Source organism: Anas acuta, chromosome 16 (assembly GCF_963932015.1).
Source record: "Anas acuta chromosome 16, bAnaAcu1.1, whole genome shotgun sequence".
Classification (NCBI taxonomy): Eukaryota; Metazoa; Chordata; class Aves; order Anseriformes; family Anatidae; genus Anas; species Anas acuta.
The window spans coordinates 6,888,559-6,909,405 of record NC_088994.1 but is presented as its reverse complement, the minus strand read 5'-3'; the positions used below and the strand labels follow the sequence as shown (position 1 = coordinate 6,909,405).

At 52.9% G+C, this 20,847-nt stretch overlaps 2 protein-coding genes, 1 long non-coding RNA gene and 1 other non-coding gene across 4 annotated transcripts; all 4 read left to right on the top strand.

Annotated features, from left to right (window-relative positions):
* The first annotated feature begins 2,110 nt into the window (after positions 1-2,110).
* On the top strand, positions 2,111-9,936 carry LOC137865671 (antigen-presenting glycoprotein CD1d-like). Its single transcript, XM_068700932.1, has 7 exons — positions 2,111-2,150; positions 3,342-3,515; positions 5,494-5,751; positions 8,871-9,152; positions 9,236-9,520; positions 9,658-9,754; positions 9,840-9,936. The coding sequence occupies exons 1-7, from the start codon at positions 2,111-2,113 to the stop codon at positions 9,844-9,846; spliced, it is 1,143 nt and encodes a 380-aa protein (XP_068557033.1). The 3' UTR covers positions 9,847-9,936.
* LOC137865486 (uncharacterized) lies at positions 5,758-6,703 on the top strand. Its single transcript, XR_011101925.1, has 2 exons — positions 5,758-6,082; positions 6,336-6,703. It is a non-coding gene; the product is annotated as an uncharacterized lncRNA (long non-coding RNA).
* Positions 5,778-5,940, top strand: LOC137865725 (U1 spliceosomal RNA). Its single transcript, XR_011102050.1, has one exon. It is a non-coding gene; the product is annotated as a U1 spliceosomal RNA (small nuclear RNA).
* Positions 9,937-15,603: 5,667 nt separating the features above from the next.
* LOC137865538 (dynactin subunit 2-like) lies at positions 15,604-20,734 on the top strand. The gene is made up of 14 exons (XM_068700670.1): positions 15,604-15,983; positions 16,495-16,559; positions 16,769-16,778; positions 17,806-17,902; positions 18,019-18,093; positions 18,231-18,495; positions 18,617-18,764; positions 18,846-18,911; positions 18,989-19,027; positions 19,753-19,830; positions 20,021-20,092; positions 20,207-20,309; positions 20,423-20,514; positions 20,601-20,734. The coding sequence occupies exons 1-14, from the start codon at positions 15,948-15,950 to the stop codon at positions 20,685-20,687; spliced, it is 1,233 nt and encodes a 410-aa protein (XP_068556771.1). The 5' UTR covers positions 15,604-15,947; the 3' UTR covers positions 20,688-20,734.
* The last annotated feature ends 113 nt before the right edge of the window (positions 20,735-20,847 follow it).

Below are 20,847 nucleotides of genomic sequence, written 5' to 3'. Positions count from 1 at the left end.
GGGCACCAGGCTCCCCATAAAGTGGCAGGACTCCGTCAACACCAACCCAAGACAGAGAAGCAATGCCAGCATAGGGGGGCGGGTATCGCCTCCCCCTACCCCAACCCCTTCAGGAGCACATCAGCACCTCTGAACCACGGTTTGGTCCCTGCGATCCAGGAGTGTTGACAAATACGTATGGGGCCAGCACCCAGAAAGAGCCCAGGCGTAAGGCTAGGCAGTGGGATCAAGGTTCGCCTACCCAGTGAGATGTTCCAGTCAGAATCAATCTCCATGGTTTAGTCCCAGGGCTGCAGGGGATGAAGAGGTCTATGCCACACGATGTGGGGAGCTCCAGGCACAAGTGGCAGCAAAGAACACACCTGCCAGGGACAGAAAACATGGCCCATGACAAGGCAGGATGCCAACACACGCCGGGGGCTGGCAAACAAAAGTTGGATAACTCAAGGTGATGGGGGGGGTTACCCCCAGGTGATGGGGAGGGTTGATGCTGCAAAATAGTCCCTTCATATCCCAAAGCACCCCTCTCCTGTCACCCTTCCCCATGTGTCCCCACCCTGTCCTGTGTCTCCAGCCTTGTCCCTGTGCCCCTTCTTCAACCTAGTGCTCCTATGCCATACCTGCCCCTTTTCCCTACCCCCAGTGTCCTTTTTCCTGCGCTGCACATTCCCAGCCCTGGCCATTTTCTCATCCCACAGTGTCCCTTTTCTGTCTCCCACATGACCCTAGGCTATCCCTGCAGCTCCTTTCCTCTCCCCCTTGTCCTTTCTGCTGTGTACCCATGGCTTCATCCCATGGCACAAGGCTGAAATGGCCCTTGGACTCACCCGCCCCAGCACTGACAAAAATGAGAATAGAATAAAACCATTAGACTATTTATTATTCTCGTGAACATACAAAAGGAAGTAAGGAAACAAGTAACTGGGTATGAGCATGCTGCGATCCAGCCCACCCTGTAGCACAGACACCTAGTCCCCTGGGGTTCAGGGGCTGTTTTAGGGGTGACTGCTATCCTGGGAGAATGGAAATGCCTCAAGGCAATGGTGGTGCCAGGGTCGATTCTGCCCTACAGAGCCCTGCTCTGTCCTGCACTCATCCCTGCTTGGAGCCAGCATGGGGAGCCAGGGGGTTGGCACCTGTCGTGGTTTTACCCTGATGGGCAGCTGAACTCCACCACAACTGTTCTCTCACTCCTCCGCCTCAAGGAAAAAAAAAAAAGAAAAAAAAAAAAAAGGAAGAAAATACAATGGAAAATGTTCAAGGGTGATATAAGGACAAGGAGATCACCCACCAATTATTGTCACAGGTAAAACAAACTTGGCAATAACATAGTTTATTGCCCAAAAGCAAACTAAAAACACTTTCCATCCCCATCTAGCCTCTTCTACATCATCCCCCCAAGCAGGGCATGGGGGCTGCAATCAGTCCACAGTGAGAGAGGGAGCTACGAGAATCTTAGTAGACAGGATGCTGACTAATGAATACCTAGATTATTGTATTAAAAATAGATGTTGCTTAATGTCTTTGCTTACTACTGTGCAAATTAAGCAAAACAAGAAGTCTTGGGGCCCCTCACAAAGGATGGTTCCTGACAAAAACAGGGAACCTGTCTCGAGAACTGGCTGAGACCAACCCTGTGGTTTGGACGAGAGCCAAGGAGCAGCTGAGTCTGCACAAAGGCAGGGGGTCAACCAGAGGTGATGAAGAGTTATCAGCCTTCATCCCGACGACCCCCGGCAACCACCAGCAGGAGGCACTGCGCAAGTGCAGATGGGAGGAGTTTGTGGAAATGCCTTCTTGGAACTAATTTTAATATGAAGTAAGTACAGGTCACGCATATGTATAGGAGCATTGGGGAACTTCATGCGTATGTCACTTTACTGCATATAACCAAGGCAAGCTGCCGTGTTGTGGTGTGCACGACTTTGGTGGGACTTCCCCCCATGCTGTCCAGGCTGAATAAACGAACCTACTTTACAAGCTGACTGATTGTGGAGGCCGGTTTCCGCATGTCAGTAACACTTCATTTCCACTGCCCCTTCACAGTTATGCCCCTGCTCCAGTGTGGGGTCTCTCCCACGGGATGCTGTTCTGCCTAAACTGATCCTGCATGGGCTACCCACAGGGAATAGCTCTTCAAGAACTGTTCAGTATGTCTCCGTACTATGGTGTCCAAAACAAAAACAACAATCCTCCCCCCACACACAATAGAAATAAAATGATCCATTCTCTCCTCCCTCCCCCACTCCCACCAACTTCTGTTTCTGTGTGTAGCCAGTTGTCTGAGGAAAGCAGATAGGACTTGGTGTAAAAGAGCTTTAACATCCTGCTGTAGCCTTTAGTGGAGAAGTCTCATGTAAGGAAAAGTTAAGTACATGGGTGTATGTAGGACCTTATGGGACTGCTTTTCCTATTTATCTAGACCTCTTTAGGAGACACATTGGATCAATGTCAACTGGAGAATGGTGCTATCAATTCTTCTCACAACTCAAAAACAACAACAACAACAAAAAACAACAAAGCTTAATTATGGAAAATCCTTTTTAACAAGTGCCCATGGAAAATTTCCCATTTAATTACGCTCTTGAAACCTCACTAATTAACTGTGCAAGTCTTGAAGACTTGATGAAAATTGGTGAATTGTAATGAACCTCATGGTATATTTGGTGCTGAGTCCATGAACCTTAGGTAGTGAAAGGAGAATGAGGTTATGGAACAAACTGTTGGAAAAGATTTCAGAAGGAAACGTGGAAGTGTTCTGGAGTTCTAATGGGTCTCCATGTGGGCTTTTACTGACAAAGCATCTCCATGGGCTTGTTAGAGCAGATAACGGGAGGCAACAATTACAGCTAGTCAAAGGCACTGTGCAGGTGACTCTGATGGTGAGTGAAGCCCTTGGTTTGTTTGATGAAGGAGCAAGTCCAAGTCCTGGACCCTAGCTCCTGGGACGGGAGGTTCTGTCCCTCACACATGGCTCAGGGGTCTTCCTGGGCTGTGTGATGTGGGGTGTGCTGTGTTGTGTGAAGGACAATGATATACGACACCTCCTGGCTTCCCCACAGGATTTTAAGGAGGCAACAGTACACAAATGTCACGAGAATAACAGCTGTTCATAAACCTCAGTAGTAGAGACAACTGCCATAGCCACAGGTATGTGAACTACCTGCATAATTTTGGGACAGCAGGACCTTCCCGTTATCTTCTTAACATACTCTGCACTGCTATGCCACTGTCACACCTACAAAATCACTTTTGAATGTGAAAAGTTAGTGGAATTTTCCACTGCAAAAACACATTCTACTGCAAAAATAAGTGACTCTCAAGTGTCTTCCCCCTTGCAGGGTCCCCACAGGAAAATCCCCAGTACATGGCAGAGACTCTATGTCATGGCACCAGGAGGAGTAGCCTGTTTCCTGGACAGCAGCCAACCTCTTCTGGCATGTCCGAAGAAGCAATTTCCACCTCCACCACCTACTCTGGCACATTTATGACCAATGCTGGACCCCTGAAGAAAGGTAGTGAAAAACTGGTGCGACCATGTTGAATGGGTTCAGGACAGGGATAGCCACAAAACAGGGAAAGATGAAGGGATTTAGGGCTGTTTGGCTGTAGAGGGAGAAGAGAGAGGGAAGGACCCAAGTGACATCTCCAACCTCCGACACAGGAAGATGTTTCCAGTTGGTGCAAAGCTGCTCATGCTGTGGGACTTGCTATCACTCACTCTCTGGGCTGGTTTGGGGTCCAAATCTCCTCCATGCCCTACTGCTGCCCCCCTGCCCATCTCCTGCCCTTACAAAAGACAGAAAGGCAGGGGACAGTCACCCCCACAATGTAGCTGATGTCTGGAAAAGAGCTGTGCTGGACCCTGCCTCTGAGTGATGTGCTACCAGGAAGGGCAGTCAGAACAACCCCAGTGCTCTCTGCCAGGGCATTGCAGGGTAAACCCTATTACAGACATTGCAGCGTAAGCCCTATTACAGACAACCACAGGCCAGGCTCACCTGACATCTCCCTGGGTCTTGCAGCCTTGAGGGTTAACCCACTGGATTTCCCCCCACTACTCAAAGCCCTGGGCCAGCCTTCCACCACATCCTCCTGAATGACCGTAGTGTGCCAGGAAAACCCCAAAACCACAGTGCAGACCCCATTGGCTGCTGATACGACTAGCACTGCTGGAACTGCCCAGGCAGAACAGCAACAGAAAGAAGTGTGCAGCTGCGGCTCCTGCAGCCCTTTTCGCCTCGTGCTGCACCCACTTCTGAATGCTTGGGGCTTCACCACTAGCAGCATGCAGTTCCCTTGCCTTCTTCTCTTCATCCTTCCTGGGGTGTGGGCAGACCCAGAGGGTAAGTGGCACACTCCTATCTGCTCCGTTCTCTCTACTGTGGGTCTGTACAGGGGTGGCAGGGGGTGAGGCCCAGGGAGACGAAGGTGCATGGGGAGATTATACCCGTCACTTAGGTGCAGCATCCAAAGGTGCCCTATCTCTGCCCACCCCCTCTGCTCCCATGTCCAGCTCTGGGCTCACTGCCCTGCACCGTCCTGACCAGACCAGTGCTGATAGCTCCAGCACAAGGGCCAAGGACTCCCAGACAGGCTTGGGGTGATGGAGTGTCCCCAAACGTGCCTTTTTCCTCCTGGCCTTTCATGGGCGCACGTGAGAGGGTATCTTTTCCCCTCATGGCACAACAGTCCTGCACTGGGCTCTAACTGCTTAAGCAGGTCCTGGGCACTGCCCTGAGCATGTGGGATCATTTCTTTTGCCATTGAAAGGTCACTGGATCCTTTGCATGCTTCCCCTACGGTGAAAGCTTTCTTTTGCAGCCGCAAGGAGCCTCCAGCTTTGTTCCAGCCTGCATTTTCCATGCTGGGATCAGGTACTTATTGCACTCCAGGCAGGGGGGCTCTTACTGCCCCAATCCAGGCTTTGCTTTGTGCCATTAGTTCTCAGGGTTTCATTCAGCATGACAGGAGTCACTGTGTGAGTGTTGGACTTGCTCTCCTGCCTCCTGTCACGATTCAGTTTCCCACGAGTGCTGCTCAGCACCCCCCCTCACCACAAATCTAGGCGAAATTCGCCTCCCCCACTTCCCCTTTGAGAAGATTTCCTGCAGTGTGAGCAGGTCTCTGCCGGACCTGGATCCCCACGTGAACTGGTGGAACTGTTGTTCCCAGCCACAGACCAGGTCACCCCTGCTGTCCCCTCCACACAGCCAAGTGATAGCCCTCAGGTGGTCACATCAGGGTGGTGAAGGGGTAAAAAGGGAATTAGAGGAGAAGCAGAAAGAGAGGCTCATCAAGGCAGTGGAAGGAAATTGCAAATTATGTGAAAGCAGCTAGACAAGGGGATTTCCCCTGCCCTGCCCACCTTCCCCATCTCACTCTGCCCATCCCTGAGGACCCTGTGGGCCACTCCTCCTCCTGGGGCCTCCTGCCCTTCTCCTTCACCCTCGTGCTCCTCAGCACAACCTTCTCTTCTCTGTCACCCCACAGGCTCTCAGAAACTCCACCTATTCCATAGCTGTACCTTCTACAATAGCAACTCGGTGGAACTTTCAGGCTGGGCCACCCTGGAGGACATCGTCTTTGCTGCCCTGCAGAAATACACCCGGGAAATCATTTACCTCCAACCATGGGTCTCCCCAGCCCTGCCCGCAGACGAGTGGGAAAATCTGCAAAATATGTTCAGGATCTATTTGTACAACTACATTCAGATACTGCAGGACAAAGCTAGGCTGTACCAGATTCCCTGTGAGTACTGGGTGATCCTCCTTTTCTTACTTAAATGGCAGGGAAGGTACCATGATCAGGCAGTGGTTTTCCCAGGGTGAGGCTCATCCCCTGCACTTTGGGTGTGCTGATCACTGCGATTTCCACAAATGAGGGAAACTCGATTGCATAATTTCTGGTTGTGCAGGAATGAGTTCACACTCTCTGCCCCCCTTGCAGTGCTGCAGGGTTGAGGCAGAATGGCTCAAAAGCTGTGCCGAGGAAAAGGATCTGGGGGCGCTGATTGATGCTCACCTCAACATGAGCCGGCAGTGTGCCCAGGTGGCCAAGAAGGCCAACAGCATCCGGGCTTGTATAAGGAATAGCATAGCCAGCAGGAGCAGGGAGGTGATCGTCCCTTTGTACCCTGCTTTGGGGAGGCCGCACCACAAGTGCTGTGTTCAGTTCTGGGCCCTTTCACTACAACAAAGCCATCGAGGCACTGGAGAGTGTCCAGAGAAGGGCTACAAAGCTGGTGAAGGGCCTGGAACACAAGTCATATGGGAACTGGCATTATTTAGTGTGGAGAAGAAGAGGCTCAGGGGAGACCTTCTTGCTCTCTACAGCTGCCCGAAAGGAAGGTTTAGGGAGCTGGGGGTCAGCCTCTTCTCACAGGTAACTAGTGATAGGACCAGAGGGAATGGCCTCAAGTTGCTCCAGGGGAGGTTCAGGTTGGAAATGAGGAGACATTTCTGCTCAGAAAGAGCAGTCAGGCATTGGGGACGGGTTGCCCAGGGTAGTGGTGGAGTCACCATCGCTGGGGTTGCTTAAGAAAAGCCTGGATTTTGGACTTAGGGATATGGTTTAGTGGATAATATTGGTGGTTGGGGGATGGTTGGACGAGATGATCTTGGAGCTCTTTTCCAATCTTAATGATTCTGTGATTCTATGATTCTGTAAGTATCCTGATGTTATAAATGAGGTCTCAACTCAATCTGGATTTTGTAATATTTATAAAACAAATCTTTCTAAAAGGTATAAAAGGCAAGTAAGCAGCTCTGGGTGTGCGGGGAGTCTACGCTCCACCAACAGGCACACACGAACATCAGACATTCTAAACATACAGAACATTGCTCCTTTATACTAAAGCCGAGTATGCCTACACATACGTACAATCAGGAAAGGTAACAAACAATCCTCCAAGTTCCATGACTTAACGGTGTCCATTTTCCATTCCTTTTCTTGATTACAAACAAGTCGCCATTTTCCATTCCTTTTGAACAATAAGTCTTGCTTTAAGTTGTCAAGCAACTCGGCCTTCGGGCCTTATGTGTCCTGTTCTTCCCGGATCGAAGAAAAGCATAGCCATCTCCTTGTGAAGGCCAAGAGGCCTGGGTCAAAAGGCACGTCCAGGTCAGCCGGGGGCGAAACAGCAAAGGCCTGAGATGGCTGTAGCAGCAGAGGGGCCGATGGCATAGCAGTCGGATCAGTAAAGGAGCCCGCAGCTCCCTCACTGTCTGGCAAACCACACGTTTCTGACTGTGGTCCCACAGGGCTCTTTCAGGCCTCAGAGACTGCTCACCAGGTGCCGAGCAATCCCACTGCAACCTTGTCGTTTCCAGTTGCAGAGTCCCACACCTTGACCTCAGTTTGGTCCCATATGTCAGGCTCATAAACTGTCCGATTGTTAACAAGGAGAATAAGCTGTAAGGTTACCAGGACAGTCTTTGTTCCTAAGGACGTGTGATTCCCCATAATGCACAACTGCTGACCAGCGAGGGGCAGTTGTGTGCACGGGTCCGCTTCTCTCAGCTTGAGCTTCTTTCCAGCTCCAGTGCGCCCATTTCCAGCGACTTTCTGCACGAGCTTCTCGGAGCGATTTGCTGAGTTTGGCCAAACCTATCTTCATGAGGCAATCAAAGTGCCTGTTACCATCATGGTCTCCATTCTGCCAGCCTGTTCCTCCTCACGGCTTTTTCCTGCTTCTTTACTGATGACATAACTTCATTACATCATGTTGCCTTTTTCATCTTGAGGGCAGGCTCCCCTCTTATACCCTTCTCTCCATAGCAGTTCTTTTCAAAACAACTTGTCATTGGTCAAACAACTTTGAATGCAACAACAGCAAACACCCAGAAACTTCCATGCCTTAATGGCTGGAGAACAAGAAGCCAGCTGGAGAACAAGAAACCGGAGACTGCATGGAGTCTCCTGAATCACCCTTCTTTGTTCCTTCTAAACTCCTTTATATTCCTGATGACCTTGTCGTTAAGAGTCTAATGTTATCTCAACCACGGGGCTTTCCAACCCCCATGGCCACACTCCCAAATCTCCCCCTTCTTTATTAATATCATCCATTTTCTTGACACGAATTACCACTCCATATGTAACACTGAGGACAGGCACAAAGCTGTGAGTAGGAGCTCAGAACCACTGTCAGTCGCTTCCCTAACCAAGGGCTAGCAGGAGAGCAGGTGATAGGCCCTATCTTGGGGCAATGAGCTCCCTGAACCACCTGTCCTGCACCAGGATGTCCTGGTTCCCAACATAACCTTTAGAATCAGAGAATCAAAGAATCAGAAAATCCACAGTGGAAGTGGTAGTTGGAAGGCATCCACAAGCATCACTGAGTCCATCTTTGGCTGTGTCTCCTCTTATGCCCTTATGCCAGCCCACATATTCTTCTCTGGTCACCCCAAATCCCACCAGCAAAGTCCTCCAAGACTATGGAGTATAAGCTCAACCCTCTCTGTTCTCCTTTGTGGGATGGGACACAGAGCAAGTGCCTGGCTCTGCACGCCATTCCAATGCTGGTGTCCTATGGGCAGGGTGCAAGGCAGAGTGGCACCACCCCTGTTACCACAGCCACACGCCTGCACCCCATGTCCTGTCATGCTCCCAAGGTGGTGGTTCCCCCTTTGCTTTGCTCCTGACCCAGCTGCAGGAACAAGTGGCTTGAGGAGAACGAGCTCCAGGGCTCACAGGCAGGTTTCTCATTCAGAGCAGTTCCACCCAGCACAATGAGCAGTGCCATGTGGGACTAATTTGGGGTGCAGAGGGAAGGGGGAAAGGCCTGTACCCAAAGAAGTGAATGCTGAACTGCTATTTCAAGCTCTGGCTCCAGCTCAAGATGCACTCCTGATACCCACCCCCTCCTCCAGACCCTTTTGTGTTCCAGTGCAGGATGGGCTGTGAACTGCACCCCAACGGCTCCTCCACAAAATTCTACCGTCTTGCCTACAATGCTCACAGCTTCGTCAGCTTTGATGTGGACAGCAGCCACTGGAAGAGGTGGCAGGAGAGTGAGGTGGCAGTGAATATTCATAGGGAGCTCAACAGCTTCATTGGTTTTTCCGCAACGCTGCAGTACCTCCTCAACTTCACCTGCATTGACCACATGAAGAGATTCATTGAATATGGCAGAGCGGCTCTGGAGAGACGAGGTGAGAACACCCAGACCCCAGTACGGCCCACTTCAAAGCTCCTCCACTGGGGCTCCCCTTACTCCTTCACTCTTGCCCCCCAGAGCCACCTGTGGCCACTGTCTTTGCCCACATGCGTGACCCAGCTCAGCTCCTGCTAGTCTGTCGTGTCACTGGCTTCTACCCGCGACCCATCAGTGTGGCCTGGTTGCGGGATGGCCAGGAGGTGCCGCCGGGCCCAGGACTCAACACCAGCACCATCCTGCCCAATGCTGACCTCACCTACCAGCTCCGCAGCACCCTCATCGTGGCCCCCGACGATGGGCACACCTATGCTTGCCGCGTGCGCCACTGCAGCCTGGGCACCCACAGCCTCCTCATCCCCTGGGGTAAGTACCACCCACAGTGATGGGGTGTAGGCAGTGACCCGGAGCCCAGTACAGGAGACGGTGAGCCCAGCTCCAACAGCAACTCTGGCCGTGGCCACCTATGCACTTGCAGCCCCACTCTCTCTTTTCTCCTTCAGGCAGCTCCAAGGGGGCCCTTGGCATTGGTGTTGCTGTTGTGGTGCTGCTCACTGTGGCTGCGGCCTGCATTGGGACCGTCTGGTACTACAGGCACAGGTGAGATCTCCTTGCCAGGCCATGGTGCTTGGGGAGGGGGTTGAGAACTCTCAACGGGCCCTGCTCACTGCCATCTCTCCTGCAGGTGCTGAGAGCGTGGGATGCACCAGCCCCAGGGAGACTCAGAGGCCATGCCAATCCCCTCAGCTTCCTGATAATAAACTGCTATTTTAAACCCTCGAGCCTGCAGTACCCCACTATGTGCTGTGACAAGTGCCAAGGAACACTTGGCACCACACAGCTCTGTCCCACCCTGGGCGGGCCAGGCAGAGCCCTGGCGCAGTGCAGGGCCCACACTCCTCACCACTGGGAGAAGTGAAGGGAAATCCTCCGGAGACCGACAGTGAGTACCCGGCCCTATGCCCCTGTCCCGGGGGCACCAGGCTCCCCATAAAGTGGCAGGACTCTGTCAACACCAACCCAAGACAGAGGAGCAATGCCAGCATAGGGGGGCGGGTATCGCCTCCCCCTACCCCAACCCCTTCAGGAGCACATCAGCACCTCTGAACCACGGTTTGGTCCCTGGGATCCAGGAGTGTTGACAAATACGTATGGGGCCAGCACCCAGCTTGGAAGGGCAAAGAGCCCAGGCGTAAGGCTAGGCAGTGGGATCAAGGTTCGCCTACCCAGTGAGATGTTCCAGTCAGAATCAATCTCCATGGTTTAGTCCCAGGGCTGCAGGGGATGAAGAGGTCTATGCCACACGATGTGGGGAGCTCCAGGCACAAGTGGCAGCAAAGGACACGCCTGCCAGGGACAGAAAACATGGCCCATGACCAGGCAGGATGCCAACACACGCTGGGGGCTGGCAAACAAAAGTTGGATAACTCAAGGTGATGGGGGGGGTTAACCCCAGGTGATGGGGAGGGTTGATGCTGCAAAATAGTCCCTTCATATCCCAAAGCACCCCTCTCCTCTCACCTTTCCTTATGTGTCCCCACCCTCTCCTGTGTCTCCAGTCTTGTCCCTGTGCCCCTTCTTCAACCTAGTGCTCCTATGCCATACCTGCCCCTTTTCCCTACCCCCAGTGTCCTTTTTCCTGCGCTGCACATTCCCAGCCCTGGCCAGTTTCTCATCCCACAGTGTCCCTTTGCTGTCTCCCACATGACCCTAGGCTGTCCCTGCAGCTCCTTTCCTCTTCCCCTTGTCCTTTCTGCTGTGTACCCGTGGCTTCATCCCATGGCACAAGGCTGAAATGGCCCTTGGACTCACCCGCCCCAGCACTGACAAAAATGAGAATAGAATAAAACCATTAGACTATTTATTATTCTCGTGAACATACAAAAGGAAGTAAGGAAACAAGTAACTGGGTATGAGCATGCTGCGATCCAGCCCACCCTGTAGCACAGACACCTAGTCCCCTGGGGTTCAGGAGCTGCTTTAGGGGTGACTACTATCCTGGGAGAATGGAAATGCCTCAAGGCAATGGTGGTGCCAGGGTCGATGCTGCCCTACAGAGCCCTGCTCTGTCCTGCACTCATCCCTGCTTGGAGCCAGCATGGGGAGCCAGGGGGTTGGCACCTGTCGTGGTTTTACCCTGATGAGCAGCTGAACTCCACCACAACTGTTCTCTCACTCCTCCACCTCAAGGAAAAAAAAAAAAAAAAAAAAAAAAGAAAAAAAAAAAGGAAGAAAATACAATGGAAAAGGTTCAAGGGTGACATAAGGACAAGGAGATCACCCACCAATTATTGTCACAGGTAAAACAAACTTGGCAATAACATAGTTTATTGCCCAAAAGCAAACTAAAAACACCTTCTGTCTCCATCTAGCCTCTTCTACATCATCCCCCCAAGCAGGGGATGGGGGCTGCATTCAGTCCGCAGTGAGAGAGGGAGCTAAGAGAATCTTAGTAGACAGGATGCTGACTAATGAATACCTAGATTATTGTATTAAAAATAGATGTTGCTTAATGTCTTTGCTTACTACTGTGCAAATTAAACAAAACAAGAAGTCTTGGGGCCCCTCACAAAGGATGGTTCCTGACAAAAACAGGGAACCTGTCTCGAGAACTGGCTGAGACCAACCCTGTGGTTTGGACAAGAGCCAAGGAGCAGCTGAGTCTGCACAAAGGCAGGGGATCAACTAGAGGTGATGAAGAGTTATCAGCCTTCATCCCGATGACCCCCGGCAACCACCAGCAGGAGGCACTGCGCAAGTGCAGATGGGAGGAGTTTGTGGAAATGCCTTCTTGGAACTAATTTTAATATGAAGTAAGTACAGGTCACGCATATGTATAGGAGCATTGGGGAACTTCATGCGTATGTCACTTTACTGCATATAACCAAGGCAAGCTGCCGTGTTGTGGTGTGCACGACTTTGGTGGGACTTCCCCCCATGCTGTCCAGGCTGAATAAACGAACCTACTTTACAAGCTGACTGATTGTGGAGGCCGTTTTCCGCATGTCAGTAACACTTCATTTCCACTGCCCCTTCACAGTTATGCCCCTGCTCCAGTGTGGGGTCTCTCTTCTTTTCTCTTGACTAGAGGACCCGTGGTTTTTTGTTTTTACTGATTTCCCACTGCTTATCCTGTTTTTCTTAGCTATCCTCCTAATTTTGAGACAGCAGGACCTTCCCATTATCTTCTTAACATACTTCCCACTGCTATGCCACTGTCACACCTACACAATCACTTTTGAATGTGAAAAGTTAGTGGAATTTTCCACTGCAAAAACACATTCTACTGCAAAAAACATAACTTTGATGTTCAATTCTCCTGTCCTCTTTTCTTACTACTATTTTGTTTTGTAGCTCTTCACATCTCCCACTCTTTAGTTTTTAGAACAGTAGGGTTCAATATTTTTCTTCAGATGTCATGAGAAATGATAGAAACACAATGCCATTATTGCTAGAATGCTAAAAATATGTTGCCGGAGCCAATCCCATTCAGGCAACCAAGAGGCCAATTTTTGCAAATGTCTCTATATTCCCCAGAAAGTGTCATCTTGGACCATCTCATATAAGATCTTGGTATTCTTCAGGCTCCTTGCCTTCAGGAGTCAGATCACAGATCGAGCAGTCACAGATCGAGCAGTGCTGCTTTGCCAGGGGCTTGGAGTCCTTTATCCCAGCAATGCATCTGTGCATGACTTGCGGTGGTGGGCACCTTTCATCCCACCCGCAGCTTGCCCTGGGCAAGAGCTACAGATCCTGCAGAGTGTGTGTTTGCCCTGGAGCCGGGCAAGAGCTACGGCACTCAAAGACTGCACCATCTGTAAACTGGTGGAAACTCAGGGCCTTGCTGCAAGTTGCCCATCCACTTCAGCAAATACTGGTGTTTGCTTCGCTCTGGCATTGACAGCCTTGGATTTTCTTTATGGGTTCTGCACTTGTTCAGGAGTGATGTTCTAGTAAATCCTTTCCAGATGTATATGGCTCGTGGTGTTAATGGTTACATAGTATGTCATCACTACAGCAGTTGCTATGCGGCGTTTTGGATTTAGGAGGAAAATAATGCAGATAGTTAACACCGATATTTTGATTGTTGTGTTTACACAAAACCAAGGACTCCTCAGCTTCTCATGCTGCCCTGCCAGCAAGGAGGCTGGGGGTGCACAAGAAGCTGGGAGGGGACAGGACCAGGACAGCTGATGCAAACTGGCCAAAGGGTTATTCCATACTATATGACATCAGGCAGGAGAAAGAATACTGTGAGGGCTGGCCAGGGGGGCACTGCTGCTTGGGACTAGCTGGACATCAGTCCATTGGGGTCTTTCAAATGGACAGCCCAAAGTACACTTTATTTTAGGGGCTTGCTCAGAAAGGAAGCAAGCCAACAAGTCAAAGAAGGGCTAGGTCCCACTGCTGCAGTCTGCTCCAACACCTCAATTCAGTAACTCATCTCTTAATTCCTTCCAGACCTCGGTTTGGAGCATCCTTTTTCCTCCATTTCCTTCATTTCTGTCCTTTCTTGGGCAGAGTGACCATGAAATGGTCTACAACTTCCTTGTGAGGGGGAGTGGAGAGGCAGGTAACCTATTCTCCAAAATCACCAGTAATAGGACTTGCGGGAACAGTGTTAAGCTGAGGCAGGGGAAGTTTAGGCTGGACATCAGGAAGAGGTTCTTCACCGAGAAGTAGTCACTGCACCAAGCCTGTCTGAATTTAAGAAGCAACTTAGTCACATGGTCTAAAATTTTGGGTAGACCTGTGCAGTGGACTTGATGATCCTTATGGGTCCTTTCCAACTCGGGATATTCTATGATTCTATGAAATGGTAGAGTTCTTTATTCTTGGTGAAGCCAGGAGGGGGAACAGTAAAACTGCTATCTTGGACTTCCAGAAGGCAGACTTTGAGCTGTTCAGGACACTGGTTGGCAGAGTCCCTTGGGAGGCAGTCTGGAAGGGCAGAGGAGTCCAGGAAGGCTGGGCACTCTTCAAGAAGGAAATCTTAAAGGCTTAGGAGCTCAGTCTGGCTACTGCTGTGAAAGATAACAAAAAACGTTATCTTAACATGAAAACTGCCCCTTAACATGAAAAGGAGGAGTAAGGAGAATCTCTATCCTTTACTGGATGTGGAGAGAAACTTAGTGGCAAGAGATGAGGAAAAGGCTGAGGTGTTTAATGCCTTATTTGTCTCAGTCTTTAGTAGCAAGACCAGTTGTTCTCTGGGTACCCAGCCCCCTGAGATGGTGAAAGGGGATGGGGAGCAGAATGTGGCCCTCATAATCCACGAGGAAATGGTTCACGACCTGCTACAGCACTTCAATGTACATAAGTTGATGAGGCCAGATGGGATCCACCCGAGGGTACTGAGAGAACAGGTAGAATCATAGAATCATAGAATCATAGAATATCCTGAGTTGGAAGGGACCCTTAAGGATCATCAAGTCCAACTCTTGACACCGCACAGGTCTACCCAAAAGTTCAGACCATGTGACTAAGTGCACAGTCCAATCTCTTCTTAAATTCAATCAGGCTCGGTGCAGTGACCACTTCCCTGGGGAGCCTGTTCCAGTGTGCAACCACCCTCTCTGTGAAGAACCCCCTCCTTATGTCAAGCCTAAATTTCCCCTGCCTCAGCTTAACCCCGTTCCCGTGGGTCCTGTCGCTGGTGTTAGAAGTGCTCGCCAAGCTGCTTTCTATCATTTATAAGCAGTCCTGGCTATCAGGGGAGATTCCAGTCAACTGGCGGCTAGCAAATGTGACACCCATCTACAAGAGAGGCCGGAGGGTGGACCCAGGAAAATATAGGTCTGTCAGTCTGACTTTGGTGATGGGGAAGCTCATTGGGCAGGTTATCTTGAGTGTCATCATGCCAAGCTAAATGATTCTGTGATTCATTTTTAGTCACAAGTGGTGACCGTGACTCTCCTTTACTGGCTTGTGGAAAGGCTGTTGCCTTAACTTGCAAGGCTTGTGCTCCCTGCTATGAACTGGTTGGAAAGCCCTGGCTCTTTCAGATCCTGATTTGCCCATTAGACCAAAGGCTCAGGCGTGCTCAGAGCATGGGTCTGTGACGGAATTCACACCATCACTGCTTCTGGAAGCCTGCTGCATGCCCACCAAGCCTGCTGCCATCATTGTGCACCCAGCTCTGCCACAAGCACCTTGTTTCTCCTCAGGTGCGGCCTTGGGCAAGGTGTCCCCTCCTGGATCCCTGTTGGAGAGCTTCAGGGGCTTCAAAGAGAAGGCTCTGCCAGGCTCTGCTATTGCTTTCCCCTTTGGAACAAAAGCACAAACCTGTGTTACAACACTGCTGTCATGCAGCAATGTTGGAGCACAACCAACAGGCTGCCCTAAGAAGCGCAACCCCCTGCCCCTCTGCGTGCCCCCCATTTTCACTTGTGTGTGCCTCCACTCCCATGTGACCCCCTTTCCCTCCACCATTTCCACCCCCATATGTCTCCCCCTCTGAATTTTCACTCACGTGTGCCCCCCTGTGTGCAGCCCCACGTGCCCCCGCCCCGATTTGCACCGTCAGTGTCCCTCCCCAGATTTCCCCCCTGACTGCACCCCGGGGTGCCCCCAGCCCCAGGTGTCCCCTTGTGTCTTTCCCCCCCCAGCATGCCCTGTGGCACAGAACCTTCCAGAGCGGCCCCAAACGGCCACCCCTGCCCTCGCTCAGCTCTGCCTCGCACCTGCCCTGGCTGTGAGCAGCTTCCAGCCCTGTCCGACACCAGCCCGGAGCCGCCCCCATTGGCACCCCCTGCACTGCCCCAGAACCGGGCCCCTCAGCGATCCCCCAGCCATGGCCACCCGCAAGTTTGCCGACCTGCCTGGCATCGTGCGTGCGGGGCTGGGCCTTGGGGTGTCCGGAGGGGGTCAGGGGAGAGAACGTGGGGCCTGTGGGGAGGTTGGGGATGCCAGGGTCAGATGGGGGAGCTGGGGGGATTGGGGTTGGTTTTGGGTGCTCGGGGGGATCTGAGGCAGCAGGGCAGTAAGTGGGGTGTTTGGGGAGATGGGGGGTAGTCAGGGCTGTCTGGGGTGGGGGGCGACAGACAGGCGTGTCAGGGCATTGGGACTCGCGGGGGGGTCAGGGCGGCTGCAGGTGTGGGGGTGCCTGTAGGGTACCTGAGCACAGGGGGTGTCAGGGGCATGGGGGCAGGAAGAGGGGGCTTGGGGACATTGGAGGTGTCCAGAAGAGCTGAGGAGTTCTTGGGGAGATAGGGTGAGTGTGGGCAGGGAACTGACGGGGGTTGGGGGTGGGTGGGCAGAGGCACCATCTGAAGGTGTCTGGGGCAGTTCAGGGGTGCCTGGTGAGAAAGAGCAAATAGCTGAGCCTGTTTGTGCACTAGGCCTGGAATGAACCAGAGGTCTATGAGACCAGTGACACACCCGAGGGCGACCAGGCCGAGTTTGAGTTGGTAAGGCTCTGCTGGGGCCCCAGGTGTGGTAGAGGTGAGCAAGGGTGCCGGTGCCCCGATCCCGCAGGCATCTGGCTCAGCGAGATCATCTCTGGGACAGGGGAGCGGCTCCTGTCCCTGCACATGTCCCTGCAGTGACACAACCCCAACATGGTCTGCTGGCCCTGTCTCAGCCTGACATTGCTGCAGGGCAGCAAGGAGCAAGGGCAAGACTCGTGCTGGGTGGGTGTCCTTGCCCCTGTCCCCTGGCTCCGTGTCCTGTGTAATGCAGTGCCATGTCCCAGTGGCACTGCTGGGACTGCTTTCTCTCTCCTCTCCTCTCCTCCTAACTCTGACTTTCTCACCTCTGGGGAACGCAAGTAGCTGGTAAGAGCCTGTATGTCAGCCACTGCTCTGCTCAGTGGCACTTGCCGTCTCCCCACAGCTGGACAGCCCCCCCAGCCATGCTGGAGAGCTGCCCCCGCTGCTCTCACCCCTTCTTCTCCATTTGTGCTGTGCCGGAGCTCCCTGAGAGTGCTTCAGGTCAGGCACAGGGGCCAGAGAGGGGAGCAGGCAGGGTGTCCTTGGGGCACCTCCTGCAGGGCCCTGCTGTGTCAGAGGGCGAGAAGCACCCCAAGTTGCTGTCTGCACGTGCCCCTCAAGGGGACATGTCCAAGCTAGGCTGCAGGGAAAGTTTTGGAGAAGTCTTGGAGGGGTTGAAGTCGTCTCACAAGTTGCAAGCACCCCAGAGCCCACGGATGATGGAAGCCACCCTGACACACAGCTGTGGGACTGGGGCCATCCCGACCACACATAACACGTGTGGCAGCAGATTGCCTGTTACTGGTTGTGGGGCTCCCAGAACCACCAAAGGACTGTCTCAGTGTGCCCTGGCCCTGCTGCCAGGCCCTTGTGGGGTTTTTCCTGTTGGCCAGGCCAGGCCAGGGGTCTGATGTGCATGAGCCATGTCGTAGGAAATGGTGCATCCTGGATAGCCCTTGCTGCCCAAGAGGAGCCTTTGCTGAGTCTGACTGTTGCACCTACCCCTGTGTACCTGTTGCAACCTGAGGGTTGCCCTGGGGGTTTATGCATCATCCCGGGGCAGTTGGGGAGGATGGGGACGCCGTCAGCCCCATTTCCACCCATCTGGTCCCCAGCACTGGCCCTCAAAGGCTGCCAGAGCTACAGAGAGCAGAGAGACGGCAGCCCTGCACACAAACCCTTGAGTATTCCTTTGTCCTTAGTGCTGTGTCCTGTGTGCAGGAGGAGCTTACCAGCACCAGTGTGGAGCACTTTGTCATCAACCCCAATGCTGCCTTCGAGAAGTTCAAGGACAAGCGCCTGGGCACCAAGGGAGTGGGTGAGCCAAGGGGACCGGGGAAGGGTGAGCTATGGTCCCTGGGTTGCTGAGATGGACCCAGGGATGGCATAGACTTCCCAGGTATTTTGGGGTGACCCTCTGCTCTTTTCTCACAGATTTCTCCGACAGCACAAGCAAGACCAGTACAACAGGCTACAAGTCTGGAGAGTATGAAAATGTGAGTCCAACAAGTGCAGAGATGTCCCTTTAATGTGAACTACCCTACTGCATTGGTCCCTTGTCCCTCCTCAACACACAGTTACATCCCTGCCCAGCACCACAGCTCTCCCACAGCCACAGATTTACTTGCCTGTCTGTGAAGGCACAGCTACTACCAAAGGGTTTTGGGTACTGGTGTACCAGCACCTGCAGGGACCTGCAGGCAGGCCATCCTTGGGGGCTGACACAGCCGCCTGTCCTACCCCTGCACAGAGTGCATTGAAGGAGTCGGAGGCTGAGGAGGAGCTGATACCCGTGGCCTTGGCCAGGCAGGTGGAAGGCCTGAAGCAGCAGCTGGTCTCCAGCCACCTGGAAAAGCTACTGGGCCCTGCTGCAGCCATAGACTTCACGGACCTCGAAGGCACGCTGGCCAAGTGAGTGTGGTCCCGAGGCATCACGCCTTCAGCTTGGGAAGTGGGGGGCAGCAGGGGGAGGATGCCAGCAACCCCATGAGGCAGTACCAGAGCAGCACGCTCACCTCTTCCCCTTGCCCAGGCGCCTGTTGCAGCAGCTGGAGGAGGTGAAGTGCAAGAAGGCAGTGTCAGGGGAGAGACCCAGCAAGGCCCCAGCCCCCACTGGAGACATGCTCACCTTTGAGCTGTACTGGAGGCCAGAGCAGGACCAGTTCTCCCAGGCTGTTAATGTGAGTGTGTGGAGGGGGAGTCCCAGAGTTTGACCCCAAAATGGCCTGTCCTGCCCTCTCAGCCCTTGTTTCCCCCCCCAGATTGCGGAGCTGGAGAAGCGGTTGGCACAGCTGGAGGTGATGGTACGATACGAGCCTGACAGCCAGGTAAGGGACAGGTGCTCCAGCCCTGCCACTCTCCTGCTCTCTATCCTGCCCCACTGATGTGATTTTCCTCCCAACAGAACCCATCATTGGTTGGGCTGAAGGGCACCAGCCTTGTGGTAAGTCCTAGAATCCTAGAATAGCCTGAGTGGGAGGGACCCATGAAGATCGTTGAGTTGAACTCTTGGCTCCACACGGGGCAATCTAGTAGTTAATATGTAAGAGCATTGCCCAAATGCTTCTTGAACACCGACAGGTTTGTGTCTGTGCTCCCCTGCTTGGGGAGCCTGTTGTGCTCCTCAGTCACCACCCCGGTGAAGAACTTACATGTATGTCCTAATACCCAACTGGAACTTCTGCTGGTGCAGCTTTAAGCTGTTCCCTCACGCCCAGTCACCAGAGAAAAGAGATCAGCACCTCCCTCTCCGCTCTACACCCTGAGGGTGTTGTAGACAGCAAAGAGGTCACCCCTCAGGCTGCTCTTCTCAAAGCTGAACAAACCAAGAACAGACCAAGCTGCTCATCCTAAGTCATGCCTTCTAGCCCTTCCCCCATCTTTATAGAACACCTCTTTTGGGACCCATTCTAGTATTTTTTATCTCCTCCTCATACTGGGGAGCCCCAGACTGCGCACAGTACCCAAGGTGATGCCACACCAGCATTGAGTGGAGTGGGACTGTCATGTCTTTTGACCGGTTAGCTCTGCTGTGCTGAATGTGCTCCAGGGTATGGCTGGCCATGGTGTGGGTGGCATGGTGGGACACTTTTACCCACCCCTGCACATGGCACTGGGGCAGCCATGGGGCACTGCCTGGCCCCCCCTCACCTTGTTCTCCATCCCCAGGAGACCATGCAGATCCTCCAAGCCAAAGTGAACATCCTGGACATGGCTGTGCTGGACCAAGTGGAGGCCAGGCTGCAGGTTAGGGGGCTCAGAGAGAGGGAGGTTGGGGGGGAGTCCTGCAGCCCCCAGCCAGCAATAGTCCCACCAGCCCCACGGAGGGTGGCACAGGGCCATGGGAGAGCCAGGGGAGGGCACCAGCAAAGGCTATGAAGTTGGGGTGGGGGACACTGCTGGATTTGGGGTCTCACATCTGCTTCTCCCTCTGCAGAGCGTCCTGCAGAAGGTCATTGAAAACACCAAGCACAAGGCAATCATGCTAGACCCTGAAACCCAGAGCAAAGTAAGAGGAGCAGGGAGGGCCCCTCAAAGCAACGCCAGCATGGGGGGCTTTTATGGAATCCCCCTGCAGACTGTGCTTACACCCTCCTTTCTTGCTTTCCACCCCTTGCCCCAGATACACCAGGTCCATGAGATGCTGCAGCGCTGGGACCCTGTGGTCAGCAGTCTGCCTGATGTGGTACAGCGACTGCTGACCCTCAGGGACATGCATGAGGAAGGTGAGGGGCTGGGGGGGATGCTGGGGACAGTGGTGTGGTATGACGAAGAACATGTTGGTGGGGGGGGGGGGGGTGCAGTCCCCAGCAGCACTGAGCTTTTACCTCCCTTCCAGCTACGTGGTTCATGCAGGCCCTGGTATACTGGGAGACCATGCAGCAGAAGATGGCTGTTGATCTCAGGAGCAAGGCCTTGCTGCTGGTGGAGGTGAGTCCCACCGGCATGCATTGGAGAAGGAGTGGGTCCCATCCTGCCTCTCCCACTCATCCCCTGCCCCTCTGACTCCCCTGCAGGTCCAGAAAACGTTAAAGGAAAATCTGGCCATTGTAAGGGACAATTTTTCAGCTCTAAAAGCCCACATCAAACAGCTGCAGCAGTGAGAGAAACCCAGAGTCCATTCGGGCATTGCTGCAACCTCGAACTCCACAACCCCTTGGAATCTTTCCTGATCTGGAAAGCTTTTTTTCCACGCCATTCCTAAATAAATGTTTTGTCTGAAAGTGTGTCCATGTTGGCATCTCCTTTGGTCTGTGGCACATC

What these genes read in the sequence shown, in the direction of transcription:
- LOC137865538 (XM_068700670.1), top strand. Translation starts at nt 15,948, where the DNA reads ATGGCCACCCGCAAGTTTGCCGACCTGCCTGGCATC. An exon ending in CCTGGGCACCAAGGGAGTGG is followed by an intron (nt 17,903 to 18,018) that starts GTGAGCCAAGGG and finishes CTTTTCTCACAG; the next exon opens with ATTTCTCCGACAGCACAAGC. An exon ending in TGAAAATGTGAGTCCAACAA is followed by an intron (nt 18,094 to 18,230) that starts GTGCAGAGATGT and finishes GTGAAGGCACAG; the next exon opens with CTACTACCAAAGGGTTTTGG.
- LOC137865671 (XM_068700932.1), top strand. Translation starts at nt 2,111, where the DNA reads ATGGGCTACCCACAGGGAATAGCTCTTCAAGAACTGTTCA. An exon ending in AGCTCTTCAAGAACTGTTCA is followed by an intron (nt 2,151 to 3,341) that starts GTATGTCTCCGT and finishes TCCCCCTTGCAG; the next exon opens with GGTCCCCACAGGAAAATCCC. An exon ending in TAGGCTGTACCAGATTCCCT is followed by an intron (nt 5,752 to 8,870) that starts GTGAGTACTGGG and finishes CCCCTCCTCCAG; the next exon opens with ACCCTTTTGTGTTCCAGTGC.